The 14168-nt window shown below is 42.7% G+C and overlaps 1 protein-coding gene across 1 annotated transcript; it reads left to right on the top strand.

The window, feature by feature from the left end:
* Positions 1-245: 245 nt before the first annotated feature.
* On the top strand, positions 246-13268 carry faah2b (fatty acid amide hydrolase 2b). The gene is made up of 11 exons (XM_049567520.1): positions 246-542; positions 3064-3146; positions 4367-4503; positions 5871-6080; positions 6495-6614; positions 7529-7664; positions 9052-9169; positions 9271-9390; positions 11822-11933; positions 12086-12274; positions 12589-13268. The coding sequence occupies exons 1-11, from the start codon at positions 354-356 to the stop codon at positions 12762-12764; spliced, it is 1590 nt and encodes a 529-aa protein (XP_049423477.1). The 5' UTR covers positions 246-353; the 3' UTR covers positions 12765-13268.
* The last annotated feature ends 900 nt before the right edge of the window (positions 13269-14168 follow it).

Here is a 14168-nt window from a genome sequence, read left to right as displayed (position 1 = left end):
ATAAGTACCACACACAAAAAAAAACTTATTACCTCAAAAATAATGACTTAGTACCTCAAGATAATGACATAGGAACTGACTATTTTGAGATACTATGTCATATTTGTTTTAAAAATCCTAAGTCATTGTTTCCAGAAAGTTTCCTGCTGTAATGACTCAACAGGGTCTTTTATTTTCATGACACAGGCGGAAATGGTTCTCCACACTAACCTGAGCTGACTTGCTGTAGCAGGTGGATATATAGAGGCTAACGTCCAGCAGCTGGAGGAGGAGTCCCATCGTGTAGGCAACAGTGTCGGCGTGACCACGGCCGAACAACCGCTGACCCTCCGTCCTTTCCCCGCGGTGCAAACATGGCTCTGAGCCGCCTGGAGAAGGCTCAGGTGTGGCTCTACAAGGCGCTGATGGGAGTCCTCTTCATGCTGTTTCGGCTCCTGTCACCTCGGAGACCTGCTATGTCCGGGAAGAAGCTTCCGCCCGTCAGCAACCCTCTTCTGGTCATGTCAGCCACGCAGCTCGCCAAGAAGATCCGGCGAAAAGAGGTGTGTACCCGGTCACACTGCGAGACAACCGCTGCTGGATAGACCAGATTCTTCATTAGACCCAATCATTTATTATTACTGAAATATTTTATGTTAATGTCTGTGTAGGATGGTAAAAGTTAGGCTACAGAGCAGCAAGCTGTCAGTCTCAACATCTGGCTCGGTTATTTTCTCTGACATTCATAAAGCTTGTTTTTCCAATAAATAAAAACATTATTATAGCCAAAGCAAGCTCCACCTCTGGTCCAGTCTCACGGGATCTAGTCCCCACAGTTTCATTTTCTTTCCAAGCCTGCACGCCTTTATATATATATGACTCAGTAACACCTGTGGAATAACAACACCTGTGTGTTGTATCATCATAATAAATGGGCACAATAGGAGCAGCTGTTCTGTAAGGTCCCTGTAGCCTTTTATGAGACGTGATTTTAATTTTATTGAGACAATCAGACAGGTATAGGTAGGGCTTTGCATGTGCATTATATTGTAAGGCATCCAAAATTAGAGCTGCAATTAATCGAGTAGTTGTCAGCCGATATCAACTGATACCGATGTGTTGATATTATCGTGCATCCCTAAACAACTAAGCGATTAATCGAAATTAAAAATAATTGTTAGTTGCAGCACTATCCAAGGTAAATTGAAGAGGGGGAGCAACATAGTTCAACACTACAAGGTCATTACTATTAAATTTAATTAATTTATTATTTTTTTTAATTTTACATACTTTATTAATCCCCGAGGGGGAATTAAATTTTTCACTCTGTTTGTCAATTACACACAGGTCCGAACACACACATGCACAAACTGGACCTATACATGCACTAAGTGGAGAGATGTCAGAGTGGGCTGCTCATGACAGGCGCTCCGAGCAGTTGGGGGGTTCGGTGCCTTGCTCAGGGGCACCTCGGCAGTGCCCAGAAGGTGAACTGGCACCTCTCCAGCTACCAGTCCACGCTCCATATTTTGGTCCGGACAGGGACTTGAACAGGTGACCCTCTGGTTCCCAACCCAGGTCCCTATGGACTGAGCTACTGCCGAAGTACGGCGCGGGACAGTTCCTGCCAGACCAACCAGAAAAGAGGCGTCAGCAGAGCAGCAGAGGGCCTGTTATAGGATACATATATATATATATATATAAAAATAAATATATATATATATAAATATAAATAAATAAATAAATAAATAAATATAAATAAATATATATATATATATATATATATATATAAAAATAAATATATATAGGAACTATATGTAAGAAATCTAAAGCAATTAGTCGTAAAATCATCCTAATATGTCACAGAGACTAAGGTATAATGTTCATATAACATACTGATCTCACCAGCAACAATAGTACAGCCAGAATATTCGCATTCAAAAAACATTTTTACAGTCTGCAAATCATGTTTATGTTTTGAATTTGTGTTTTGGCCTGTTGCGCCACCCACCGCCGTCTACCAGTCACACAGTCAGTAGAGTCTCAGCATCAGTTACAGTTACGACTGAGCTACAGCAACATGGCAAGCAGCATTAGCAGTGTCCCGGCAGCAGCGTTAGCAGCAGAGAAGCCGGACTTGCTCGAACGGTCCGCTGGAAAACCGAAGATCAAGGACGCGGCAACGCAGCCCTGCCACGGCAGCCGCCCGTGGGCAAACAAATCAGTCTCCAGCGTGCCGCTGTCCAGCAACCTCGAATCTGTAGAGGAGGGGGTGCGGACACGACTGGCGGCAGTATTTTGAATTTGAGTGCAGTAACCGTTTTGGCCACATTCTTACATACAGCGCCTTTAAATTCACAAATCTTGTATTTATTTAACTGGATGGCAGTGTGTTGTGCAGGTTGCTCTTCTATAGAGCTGAAACAACTATCAATCAACTAATCAATTGATGATTTGTCTAAGCCATTTTTAAGGAAAAAATTACAGTGGCCTTAGGGGTTAAAACACAGCATCTCACAAAATATGACATTTCACAAAACACAACATTTCACAAACACATTTCAGAAAACACTTCAGAAAATGAATTGTTTTGTAAAATGCTTTTTAAATGTCGTGTTTTGTGAGATGTTGTATTGTGTAAAATGTTGCAGTTTTAGGAAAAGTTGTCATGTTTTGTGAGATGTAGAATTTTGTGAAACGTCCTATTTCGTTTGACCCCCAGGGCCACCGTGAAAAATACACTAGTCTCTGCTTGTGAAATGTGAATATGTTCAGGTTTTTTTTTTTAACAATGTCTTCCATAGTATAAAAAGAATGATTAAGTGAACTGAGAAAAAAACCCAACCAGCACAATAATCTGTAATGAAAATCACTGCAGCTCCATGGTATATCCATGCACATTAATAAGTTGGTGGCAGAACATAAAAAGTTAAAAGGTAATATCTTTTCCTCTCCCCTTCCTCGTCTTTAGGACAAAAATGTTTCATACCTCACCTGGAGGAATGCACTGCAATGATTTTATACAGTTCTTTCAGCGTGACTTGTTTTTGTGTTGTGCACCTGTGTACTATTGTGTGTCTGCAGGTGTCGAGTGTGGAGGTGGTGCGGGCTTACATTGACAGGATCCAGGAAGTCAACCCTTTTCTGAATGCTGTAACAAAAGACAGGCAAGAAAGAATCATTCTCCCTGACATACTTTTATCTCTTTATGTTTACTGTGCTCTACAGCTGCAGAGATTGATCTGTTAATGTCACCCCCAAAGTCATGGAATTTCAGTCTCATTTTCCAGGCATGGAAAAGTCAAAGAATTAGTAAAATCCTTAAAGTTTTGGAGAATCATGGAATTTTATTGCATGTAATCGAAGTAATCTTCTGTGGATAACCAGGTCATGATAATCCCAATTGCTGTATCGTAGGCAACTGAATGTGAGATGGATCGGCAGTTTGGCGCGGCGTCTGCAGTGATGTGGACACTGTGCCGGGCTGTCGTGCTGGTCCATCTACATCCCAACCTTCACCTATGGTCATGAGCTCTGGGTAGTGAGGTCGTGAGGAATGAGGTTGCCGATATAAGCAGCCAGAATGAATTTCCTTAGGAGGGTGGCTGGGCTCAGCCTTAGAGATAGGGTGAGGAGCTCAGACATCTGGAGGGAGCTTGGAGTAGAGCCGCTGCTCCTTCACGTTGAAACGGGTCAGTTGAGTTGGTTTGGGCATCTGATCAGGATGCCTCCTGGGCGCCTCCCACTGGAGGTGTCCCGGGCACTGGTAGGAGACCTCTGGGTAGACCCAGAACATGATAGAGGAATTATATATCTCATCTGGTCTGGGAACGCCTCAGGGCCACCCAGAAGGAGCTAGAAAGTGTTGCTGAAGAGAGTGACTTCTGGAATACTTGCTGCCCCCGCAACTCGGTTTCAGATAAGCAATTGAAAACGAATGGATGGGTTCGCCTGTCATCCAAGTGGCTTTTGTCGGTTTGGTGGATGAAAGGCAAAACGTCTTCAAGAAACTCAAGCAAGTCCAGTTACCTTTGACTTAGCACTTAGGATTACTATGACCTGGAGGCCTGAGAATCTTCCTCAACACCTTTGATGTAATGTAACATAACAGGGACTATATTTTCAGTGCTGCCACTTACCTTTATAACTTTACTCCTCTACAAAATGTACTCATGCCATCATCATATTTATCATTTGTCATATTTACACAGAAAATCTTAAATTTGTAACTGAAAGTATATTAATTATATGAACTGTCATGGTGATGCTTGAATTCTGCCATACTTACAGTTTCCACTACGATGCATGAATCTTAAAATCAAGCCTTTTTTATAAATCAGGAATTAAGCAGAATTCTGTCAAATAATCTATCTCTGTCTCTGTCCAGGTTTGATGCTGCCCTGCAGGAGGCCACCCAGGTCGATAAGCTGATTGAGGAGGAAACTGGAGGAGAGGAGGTGCTGGAGGACCGACTGCCATTACTGGGAGTCCCGCTCTCTGTCAAAGAGTCCTTCTCCCTCCAGGGTAAAGTCCAGACATTTAATCTCCTGTCCCCCACTTGGGCGTGAGGGACGTTTGACACTGACAACATAAATTCACCTACAAACTGCTACTTGGAGAGTTTAAATGTACAGTTTAACAGCAGTTATTGTTAAATATGTAAGGCTATGAGGCAGCTTTATTGTCAGTCTGTTTAGAGTTTATTTCATGTTGCAGTTGAGCATTTTAAAGGTCCAGAGTAACAGGTGGAGTTTGGAGCCAAAAGCAACATCAGGAGCAGGCGGAACAGTCAGCACTTTGCTTTAACACACTACTTATAAATAAATACAGGGAGTGCAGACTGGTGAAGCAACAGAAAGAGTCAATGTTCAGTGTCAGAGCCCCCAGGGGAACAGCATCAGTCTGTAGCTCTCTGCGTGAAACGCTGAAGCAGCACACAGGTGAGGTGCCGGCTTCTGCCAGGCGCACACGCACAGCAGACAGTTCAATTGTGTGCAGTGGTAACGAGAAGGGGCAGGCAGAGATGTAAGAAGAGCTGAGGTGCCAAAAAGTGCGAAGCTGGGTGTGGACAGGGGAGAGCTTAACAGCAGTGATGAAATGTGGAATCTGCGGTGCACACACAAGGGTGAAGTGTGCTGCCACACAACGAAGCAATCCACAGCTCAGAAGATCACAGGTGACAGAACCGGTAAACTCACTTTGAAAAGCTGGGTGATGGACTTTCCAGACAGCTGCAGGAAACCAGCGAACAGGAACCAGGGGGCCAGCAGAGCTTGTGGTCGAAAACAGAAGGCAGAGTGATTTACTGGGGGGCAAACGAGGCAGGAGAGTCAGGGATGGGCAGGGTCGATACTAAGGAAGCAGCCCGGAAACAAACGCTGGAAAGTCTTGCGTGTAGGCGAAGAACAATCTGGCAAGGAGTGTCTGTGAAGACAAACCAAACACTGGCTCTAGATAGGGCCAGTTGTGGTATTGCATTGGGCACCAAAGTAAGTAGCCTCTTCTGAAATGAGTAATGTCGGAAAAACATTGTTTTTTTAATGTAAACCTGCTTTATTCAGTGTTTTTACCGGTTTAAATCACAGGGTCTGTTTGTTTTGGAGCAGAGGAGACCTCTATTGATAATTCGGCTCCTGGCAAAAACCTCCTGAATGTCTGGATCAGATAAAAGTTGAGCACACTTTAAGTTATCAGAGAAAAAAGGTGAGCACACATTGGCAGGCGCTGGGCTAGAGAGAGGAAGAGACCTCTTCAGATAATTTGGCTCATGATAAAAACTCCCTGGACAATGAACGCTGAAGAAAATCCAGCCAGGTTGCAGTCCTCACTGCTAGATGCCACTGAACCCCCTTGATTACACACTGGACCTTAAACACATTTCTGTCTTGCAGGTATGCCCCTCACGACAGGTGTGATCTCCAGGCGAGGAGTCGTGGCCACTGTCGATGCTCCTCCGGTGGCCCTGCTGAAGAGAGCGGGCGCCATCCCGATGGGCGTCACCAACACCAGTGAGCTGTGCATGTGGTGCGAGTCCCACAACCACCTCCACGGCATCACTAGCAACCCTTATGACCTGGAGAGGATACCAGGAGGAAGTTCAGGTGAGAAATGTCAACTTATAACTTAACGGTGACCTTAAGGATCGAGTTTTAGGCAGAGGATCCTGTTGTGGACATTGACGGCTTAGAGACAAGGAGCATTTATTCAGAACAGCTAATTGTCTGTTTGTCTCCAGGAATAGCTCTGGTGTTGCCTGATAATCAAATTACAGCACAGTGCAGACACAGACACAAAGGCTCTGGTTCCTTAAAGGGGAACTAACGAAACCTGCTCAGGTTTCAGGGAGTTCTACTGCATGTGTGAAAAACAGCTGTATAAAGCTGAGGTTAAATGTTCCTTGTGGAGTGATTCACCACTGTAAATACACATCACTGTGGTTAAAACAGTTAAAGCAAACCGACCAACTTATCTCTCCTCTCTGTCCGTTTATCCCCTCTTCCCTCTGCCTGCCTCAGGCGGGGAGGGCAGTATACTGGGAGCAGCAGGTGCAGTCATTGGCGTGGGCTCGGACATTGGAGGCAGCATCCGTATGCCCTGTTTCTTCAATGGAATATTTGGCCATAAAACCACCCCTGGTAAGAGAAGCTAAATGTTAAATGTATATTAAAGTCCCTCTCCTGGAATTTATTCAACTCCTAAATACTCATTTCAGTTGATCAAAATTAAGTATCTATGTTTTTTAGGGTTAGGCGACGTGCGTAGGGTCTGCCGCACAAGTATAAATCCTGCTTATAAGTTAGATAAAAATTCACCTGCCGTACAGTTGTCATAAACGAGTAAATTAGCTAAAGAGGCCACACGTTTTGTTCCAGGCTATAAATGTGTTTATATAAGCTGTAAAGTTTGACATTTTAACATGGAGGTCTATGGGGATTGACTCACTCCTGGAGCCAGCCTCAAGTGGCCATTAGAGGAACTGCAGTTTTTGGGCTCTTTTGTGTTGGCTTCATTTTTTAGCCCTTGAGGTTGCCGGTACATGTCATTGGTTCGACAGCCCATTGGTTCGACATCCCATTAGTCCGATTGTCCGCGGTGCTGAACGGCTCGCGGCGGGCGTATGGTGTGCCACGACCGGCTTGAGGCGGAGCAGGCTCACAGCTTATGTGTTTGTCACTTTCTTTTTCATTTTAACCCACACCATGATCTTTTCCTAACCCTAACCAAGTGGTTTTTGTGCCTAAACCTAAACAGACCTTAACCACAGGGCATCATGATGATTTCGGAACGGACTTCGGAACAATGAGTTTAATATGGTCGAAACAATGGGATGGCGAACCAATGGGCTGTTGAACCAATGGGCAGTTCCCGAGGTTGCTGCTTGGCTTCCATTAATCAGGTGGACACCATATAAACTTAAAAGGTGTTAATATGTCAGTGCTGTCTTTACAGCTTGTCTCTGCTGCCCCACAGTGGCCAAAAATGAGTTATTGCAGGTTTAAAGAACACACAATATACCAGACTTGTCTGTAACTGTGATGTGTTTCTGCAGGTGTTGTGTCCCTTGACAACCAGTATCCACCTTGTACTGGCAGACACCCAGAGTACTGTAGCAGTGGTCCCATGTGCCGCTACGCTGAGGACCTGCTGCCTATGCTCAAGATCATGGCGGGACCCAACGCTCACATGTAAGAGCCAGATACATACGCAGCTGATGCAGCATATACCGGTTTCTACATGTAGCTCTCGTTGCCTGCGCACAGTCATGTTTTCAGGCTTAATGTTAAAGAACTTGCCCTTTTAAAAGTAGAGCTGTCACTGCAAAGCTGTTGCCGGTGCTCTTGTACTTATCTTGGTTCACCTGCAGACGGCACTTGACAAGGTAACCTCTGTATTTTCAACCTAGATCCTATGGTCTCATGTCTTTGCTTCTAAATAACTAATGGTAGCAACAATATTTGAACCTGGTCCAGATGTCAGTATGTCACCAACTTTGCCCTTAAGGAAGAGAGTTGCAGGCGTTAGCTGCAAAACAGGCTGCAGTGTAACTATTTGGAGCACGGACAATTTATGTCCACTAAAAGTGTTTGTTTTTGCTCCCGTGTATTTTGCTAAGTGTCTGACAACATTATGGAAAGAATCCCTACATTGACAGACGTTTTTGTTTTATGAGAAACAGGCCGAAAACTGCCATTGTCAAACCCACCAGACTCCATTTAAAAAAACATTAATTGTATGATTGTAAATCGCACTGCATACAAAGTGGACAGAAGCAAAATAAAATTCACAAATGATGTCTTGGTTCATCTTTCCACGGTTCCAACCATCACTTACTCTGGTTTGGTTGAAATAATCCCTTAATTCACCTAGTTAGATGTGAAAATATGCTGGTTCTACACAAGTTAAAATAACTGTTTATTTAAATGGTGTCTGGTGGGTTTTGCGATGGTGATTTCTGTGCTGTTTCTGGTTAAACAAAAAGGATCTTTCTCTTCAACAAAAAGGTCTTTATCTGTAGGGATCCTTTCCATAATGTTGTCACTTAAAATAACAATCTGAGCCTGTCAGTGGCAAAAACCAAGCACTTTAAGTGGACGTAAATTGTCAGTGCGGAAATGTCCCAAATGTTTATATTGCAGTCTGTTTCGCTCAATACTGGACCAATTTCAAAAACTGTTGCTCCCAATTTTCACATAAACACAAAAACATTTGGAAATAGGGTCAGGTTGAAAAACAACAACAAAAAAGTTAGCCTTTAGGAATGAATCTATTCATGTGTTTCTTGCATGAGGGTAAATGTTCCCATCACAAACAGTTTCCCTTAGGTAACAGTCAGGGTGTGAGGGGAATTAAATGCAAATATGCCATTTAGAAATGTAAATAATGTCTTAACTGACTTAAGCTCTTATCAAGTGAATGTAAACCACCCCGTGAACCACAATCCACAGTACTCTACAGGGCCAAGAGTCAGACACACATCTAGCTGCTGACAGTGTGTGTGTTTAGATGTTATGTCTTCAAGGTTCTACACTAATGTTTGTCTAACCAGCAGTATTTCTTTAAATGTGTTCACAGGTTGTCATTAAACAAAAAAGTGGACCTAAAAAAGCTGCGGTTCTTCACCATCCCTCATGATGGCGGCTCTCAGATGACGTATCCTGTCAGCAAAGAGCTCATGGAGATTCAGAGGAAGGTTTGTTGAAACCAACTTCTGCCTTGATTCTGTGAAACATTGCAAAATCAGGTTCATCAGTCAGGTTTTTAGAATTAAAATCCTCACGTTTTGTCCTCCAGGTGGTGAAGAGTCTGGAGGCTGACCTTGGAGTGAAAGTCAAAGAAGTGAGTTTCCCCGGGCTCCGATACGGCTTCCAAATCTGGGATACCTACATGGCTCTTCCTGATGATGAGGGCAAGGTAGGTGACATCCTGAGTCAGAGCAAAGTGTTTTTATCAGAGTGTTTTTATCAGTTTTCCTTGTAGCAGAAGGAGGAGAAACAGGAAGGACAGGAGAGGAACAGGCGTTTGTTACCCAAGACTCTCTCATAGAAAAGACACGTTTCACAGTGAAAGAAAGCAGGCCGGATCTTAGTCACAGCACCTATTGTAGTCTGCTGCTTAGAAATGGTTCACTAATCTGTTTAGCTGCCAGAGCACAGCATACCACACTCACACACACACACACCTCTGAGGACTGCAGGGTCCTTCAGTTAGTCTGATAAGTTGTTTTACTTACTGCCGTGCTGGTACTAATTCACTTGGTCTGAAATATTTTTCTCCAAATTTGTATTTAATTTGACACAAGAGCTGTTGTGGTGGAAAATATTTAAGAGCATTTACTGAATGCTGAACTTTGGCACAATTTTGAGGTACTACTTTATATTTCTACTCCATGACATGTCAGAGGGAAATACTGTTACTTTTCTGTGTTCATCTGACAGATACGGCTACATGAAAACAAACATGATGATCTAATAAAATACAATACACTGTTAAAGATTAACCCAGTGGTAAGTGGTAGGAGTGTCGCACACAAACGGGAGCAAACCTGCTCAACTACTCCAACAGAAAAGGAGACCTATATTGTATCTTAGCATCCACATTAAAGGGACAATTCACCCCAAAATAAAAAAATCCATATTCAAAAAATCCCCTTGTTGTGAGCAGTTTCATGTAGGAGCAATTTTCTTTCAACCTAACCCACCAACTGTATCACCTAGCACCATTGAGCAGCCCCTCCAGAAGCTGCAATCGCAGCAGTTAACGCAAATTTATCCAATCCCCGTGAATTTTGCATGACTCTGTAATGTAATGTAATTTTATTCAATCACTGCAGCTTTACTGCAAATTTAAACAATGATCGTAGTTTCCTATGAGTTTCATCATTTGTGAAAGTCCCCTGCATAATGTCACCAAACTCACTTCCTTGTTTTTAGTTGTGAAGACACAGACTTGGCAACACAAATGTCTCACAGTTACCTAAAAAAAAACAAATAAATAAAATTACTGAACGTTGTGGTGGAACACAAATAAAAGTCAAAGAATACCACACTATTTTGTCAAACACACCTGAAGGATGGATACTGCAGCACGTAGACAACAGGCAAGACAAATAACCATGACAGAGGCTGTTCAATCCAGATCAATTACATGTGCTGACAGAATCAAGGTGAGTTTGATTTAATATGCATGGTTAGGATAGGATAGGACAGACTTTATTCGTCCCAGTGGGAAATTTGTCTTGGACTTTACAGTGTCTACATTGTGAACAGTATATAGTGGTAACGCTAGCATTATGTAAATCAAAAACTCAAAACAGTATGGTTTTGTTCTCAGTGAAACAAGTAGATTTTTAGTTAATTATACAAGAAAGTTGCATACTGGTACATTCTTGCTTTTTTAAGTTGCTCCTGCAATTTCATATTAAAATAAAGCCTGAAAACACAGTAACGCACAATGCATTTTTTTGAAAAGCTGCTATTTGAAAATCAGCTATTTTAGGCCGTAGAAACCCCAAAACAAGCCCACAGAATCCCTCAGGGACTGACTGAGCTAGCTTACATTACAGCTCAGCCGAGAAGCCTCTTGTCCATGAGTAGATGCACGTTTCCTTCTGTGCAGTGATACAGTTGTTGGGTAGAGAGAAAATAGTTCCCACATGAAACTGCTCACAACAAGGTCTGTGGATTATCTTGAGTAACCAGGTCATGATTTCTGTTAAGAGACATTGCTGTTGAGTTTTTCAAATGTATTTTTTGGCACTTTGAGCACCACAAGCTGAGTGCCATCTAGTTCCATTATATTGGAGAGAAGGCAGACATCTCTATGGCTGATATCTCCAACACACTGCAACTCAGAGCAAAACAATCTAGACTGATGAAAAAAAGCACTACAGGTAAGAGGAAAAATATGTTTGGGATTTTAGGGTGAACTGTCCCTTTAAGGTCAGTACATGTAATAGAGTGGTATTACTGCAATGGAGAAAAGCCTGTGACATTACATAGAGGACACATTATAGTTCCATGGTATCTTCTTTATTCTGGCTGCTTTCCATATTTTTGATTTAAGTAGATTTTGATTGCAATTTATGAGAAGAGAGAATGTGTTTCTATAATATTTTGGTGCACTGTACAAGTCTGTATTTCCTATTTTAAGGTACTACTTTATCACTCGCTTTAATTAAAAGCATTGTGTTGAGATAACACTCACAGTATGGAAACAGAAAATAGCAACCACATGACTGTCTGCTGATGACCGGGAACAGCACAGCAGTGTGGTAACTGAAGCATGATGTATACACTGTGTCTTCTATGTGACTGTTAGTGTTTAAAATATGTCCTTTTCTTAGACTCCTACGCCATTTGCTGAGCTGATGGGAGAACCAGGGCGACCTGTGTGGCCTCTGTGGGAGCTGCTGAAATGGTTGATAGGAAAATCAGAGCACACGATGGCCGCTATTGGTAAGAAGGGAAAAACATATTATAACTCAAAGACTGTGTTGAATTATGAATAAAACAGGATGACTGTTTTATTCTGGTAGCAGCTGTCTTAAAGCTGCAGCTGTACAAGTTTCCATGATGTGGGTGTGTGTGTGTGTGTGTGATGTGTTCAGGTCTGGCCCTGCTGGAGATGACCCATGTGTCCAAACCCTCGCCCTTCATCATCCAGCAGAAGGAAAAGCTGCAGAAGGAGGTAGACGAGTTGTTGGGGACAGACGGTGTCTTCCTTTACCCCTCACACCCCAGAGTGGCTCCCAAACACCACCACCCGCTCTTCAGACCCTTTGACTTCGCCTACACAGGTCAGTCCTCATCAGGTTTCAACAGTCCTGCTTCATGTGTTCAGTCTCAGGGCAGGAACACACACCTTTACTCCTACTACATACTTACTGTACAGGCCTGAATATTAGGGTGCTTTCAGACCCAGAGTTGTCTTGCTTTGGTCTGAATCAGGGACTAATTTAGTTATAAAGTTGCGTAATTACCTAGAGTTTTCTTTCACATGAATGCTCCACTAAAACGATCAAACACAACATGTAGTATTTGCAGTGACAGGACTTGCAGTAAAGTGCTCAGATTGTGCTCCAGTCTTGTTTTTATTCCCACGTACCTCCAGGTGTAATCAACATCCTTGGGCTGCCGGTCACCCAGTGCCCCCTGGGTCTGGGTGAGGAGGGTCTCCCTCTGGGTGTGCAGGTTGCTGCTGGGAAGCTGCAGGACCATCTGACCCTGGAGGTGGCTCTGTACCTGGAGAAGACATTTGGCGGCTGGAGGGACCCCGGGGCCAACTGAAACTACACATTGACAGCCGTGACCAAAATCTCCAGACTGGAGCCAGTTGGATTGAAGATTGTGGTACTCTCTTATCTGCCTTGCTGCTTGCTGTAGTACACAAAGAGGTACAATCAGATCGCTGAATGTTCGAGTGGAAACAAGTGATTTTTGCACCAATCAGTTGTTCCAATAAGTGTCAGTCATGATTTGTATGATTTTACCCTGTTCAGGAACGATGAAGTCATGAGCACAAGCTTTAAAAATGATAGATTTTTATATTAATGGATAATTAGCATTCACATTAACACACATAATGAGGGTTTTTTGGCTGTTGGTGACTTGGTTTGACACGTCAGTATGATGCCAGTGTCTGACAGGACGTTTTTCCCCGTTTCCGGACTGCCAACACCTATACAGTTACATGTGTTACAATTTTAGCTCTCAAAAGGTCAGCAGATGACATGTTCAAGGTTTTAAACGCCCTCCACACACACACACACACACACACACACACACACACACGTTTCTGTTGTTAAAACTACTGACTCCTCAGCTCAGGTTCACGCTGAGTGGAGCTACGCTAAGAGAATGCGGATGTTACCTGACTCCGTACACATTAAAGAATCATAAAGGTGTAATTTCTCCTGTGTAAACAACTAATCTAGAGAGATGACAATCACATGTGCTGACACATCCCTGAGGAGGTCAGAATAATGAAACACCAATGTAAATGTGTCAGCGTTTTGTAACTTACTGGAAATGTTCAAACATACTGACAAATCCTTAGGTGTGTGGTAATGCGAATGTTGCATAATGGCGGTTAATCAGTTGTGGTGCCTGTTTGTTTGTTTTTTGCTGCAATTCATGTATTTCATTTAATAAAAAAATAAAACCTTAATTTTTTCTGTCATTTATACATTCAGATTCCTACAGTAAAACTCAGGATGAGTATTTTAAAGGTCCAGTGTGTTAGATTTAGGGTGAGATGTACTGCCAGAAATGGACTATAATAAGTATGTATTCTTGAGTGTGTAATCACCTGTACAACAGTTATATCAATATATATATATCAATATAAATAATATATAATAAATATAAATATAATATAATAAATATAATAAATATATAAAGTTGATGTGCGCCCAAAAGCTGAAAATGGCGTGTGCCAAAAAATAATCTGATTTATAAAACTGTGCGCACGCACACTTGCACGCAATGTTCTCTTTATAAATCACAGACCTCCTGGAGTTGTGCGCACCCAAATCCGCCTCATATTCCGCACTCTACACGCCCTAATTCAACCATAAATGGTCATGCAAATCACCTCATGAATGCGATCTGCATATAAATAAGCCGGCATGCGAGCTTTCTCTCGTTGTGTGAGTCACGGCGACAGGTGTGAGAAACGAACCAAAAAATGGA

This window comes from Epinephelus fuscoguttatus, linkage group LG23 (assembly GCF_011397635.1).
Source record: "Epinephelus fuscoguttatus linkage group LG23, E.fuscoguttatus.final_Chr_v1".
NCBI lineage: Eukaryota > Metazoa > Chordata > Actinopteri > Perciformes > Serranidae > Epinephelus > Epinephelus fuscoguttatus.
Note: the sequence above shows the minus strand (reverse complement) of the source record. Positions and strands in the feature narration are given on the sequence as shown.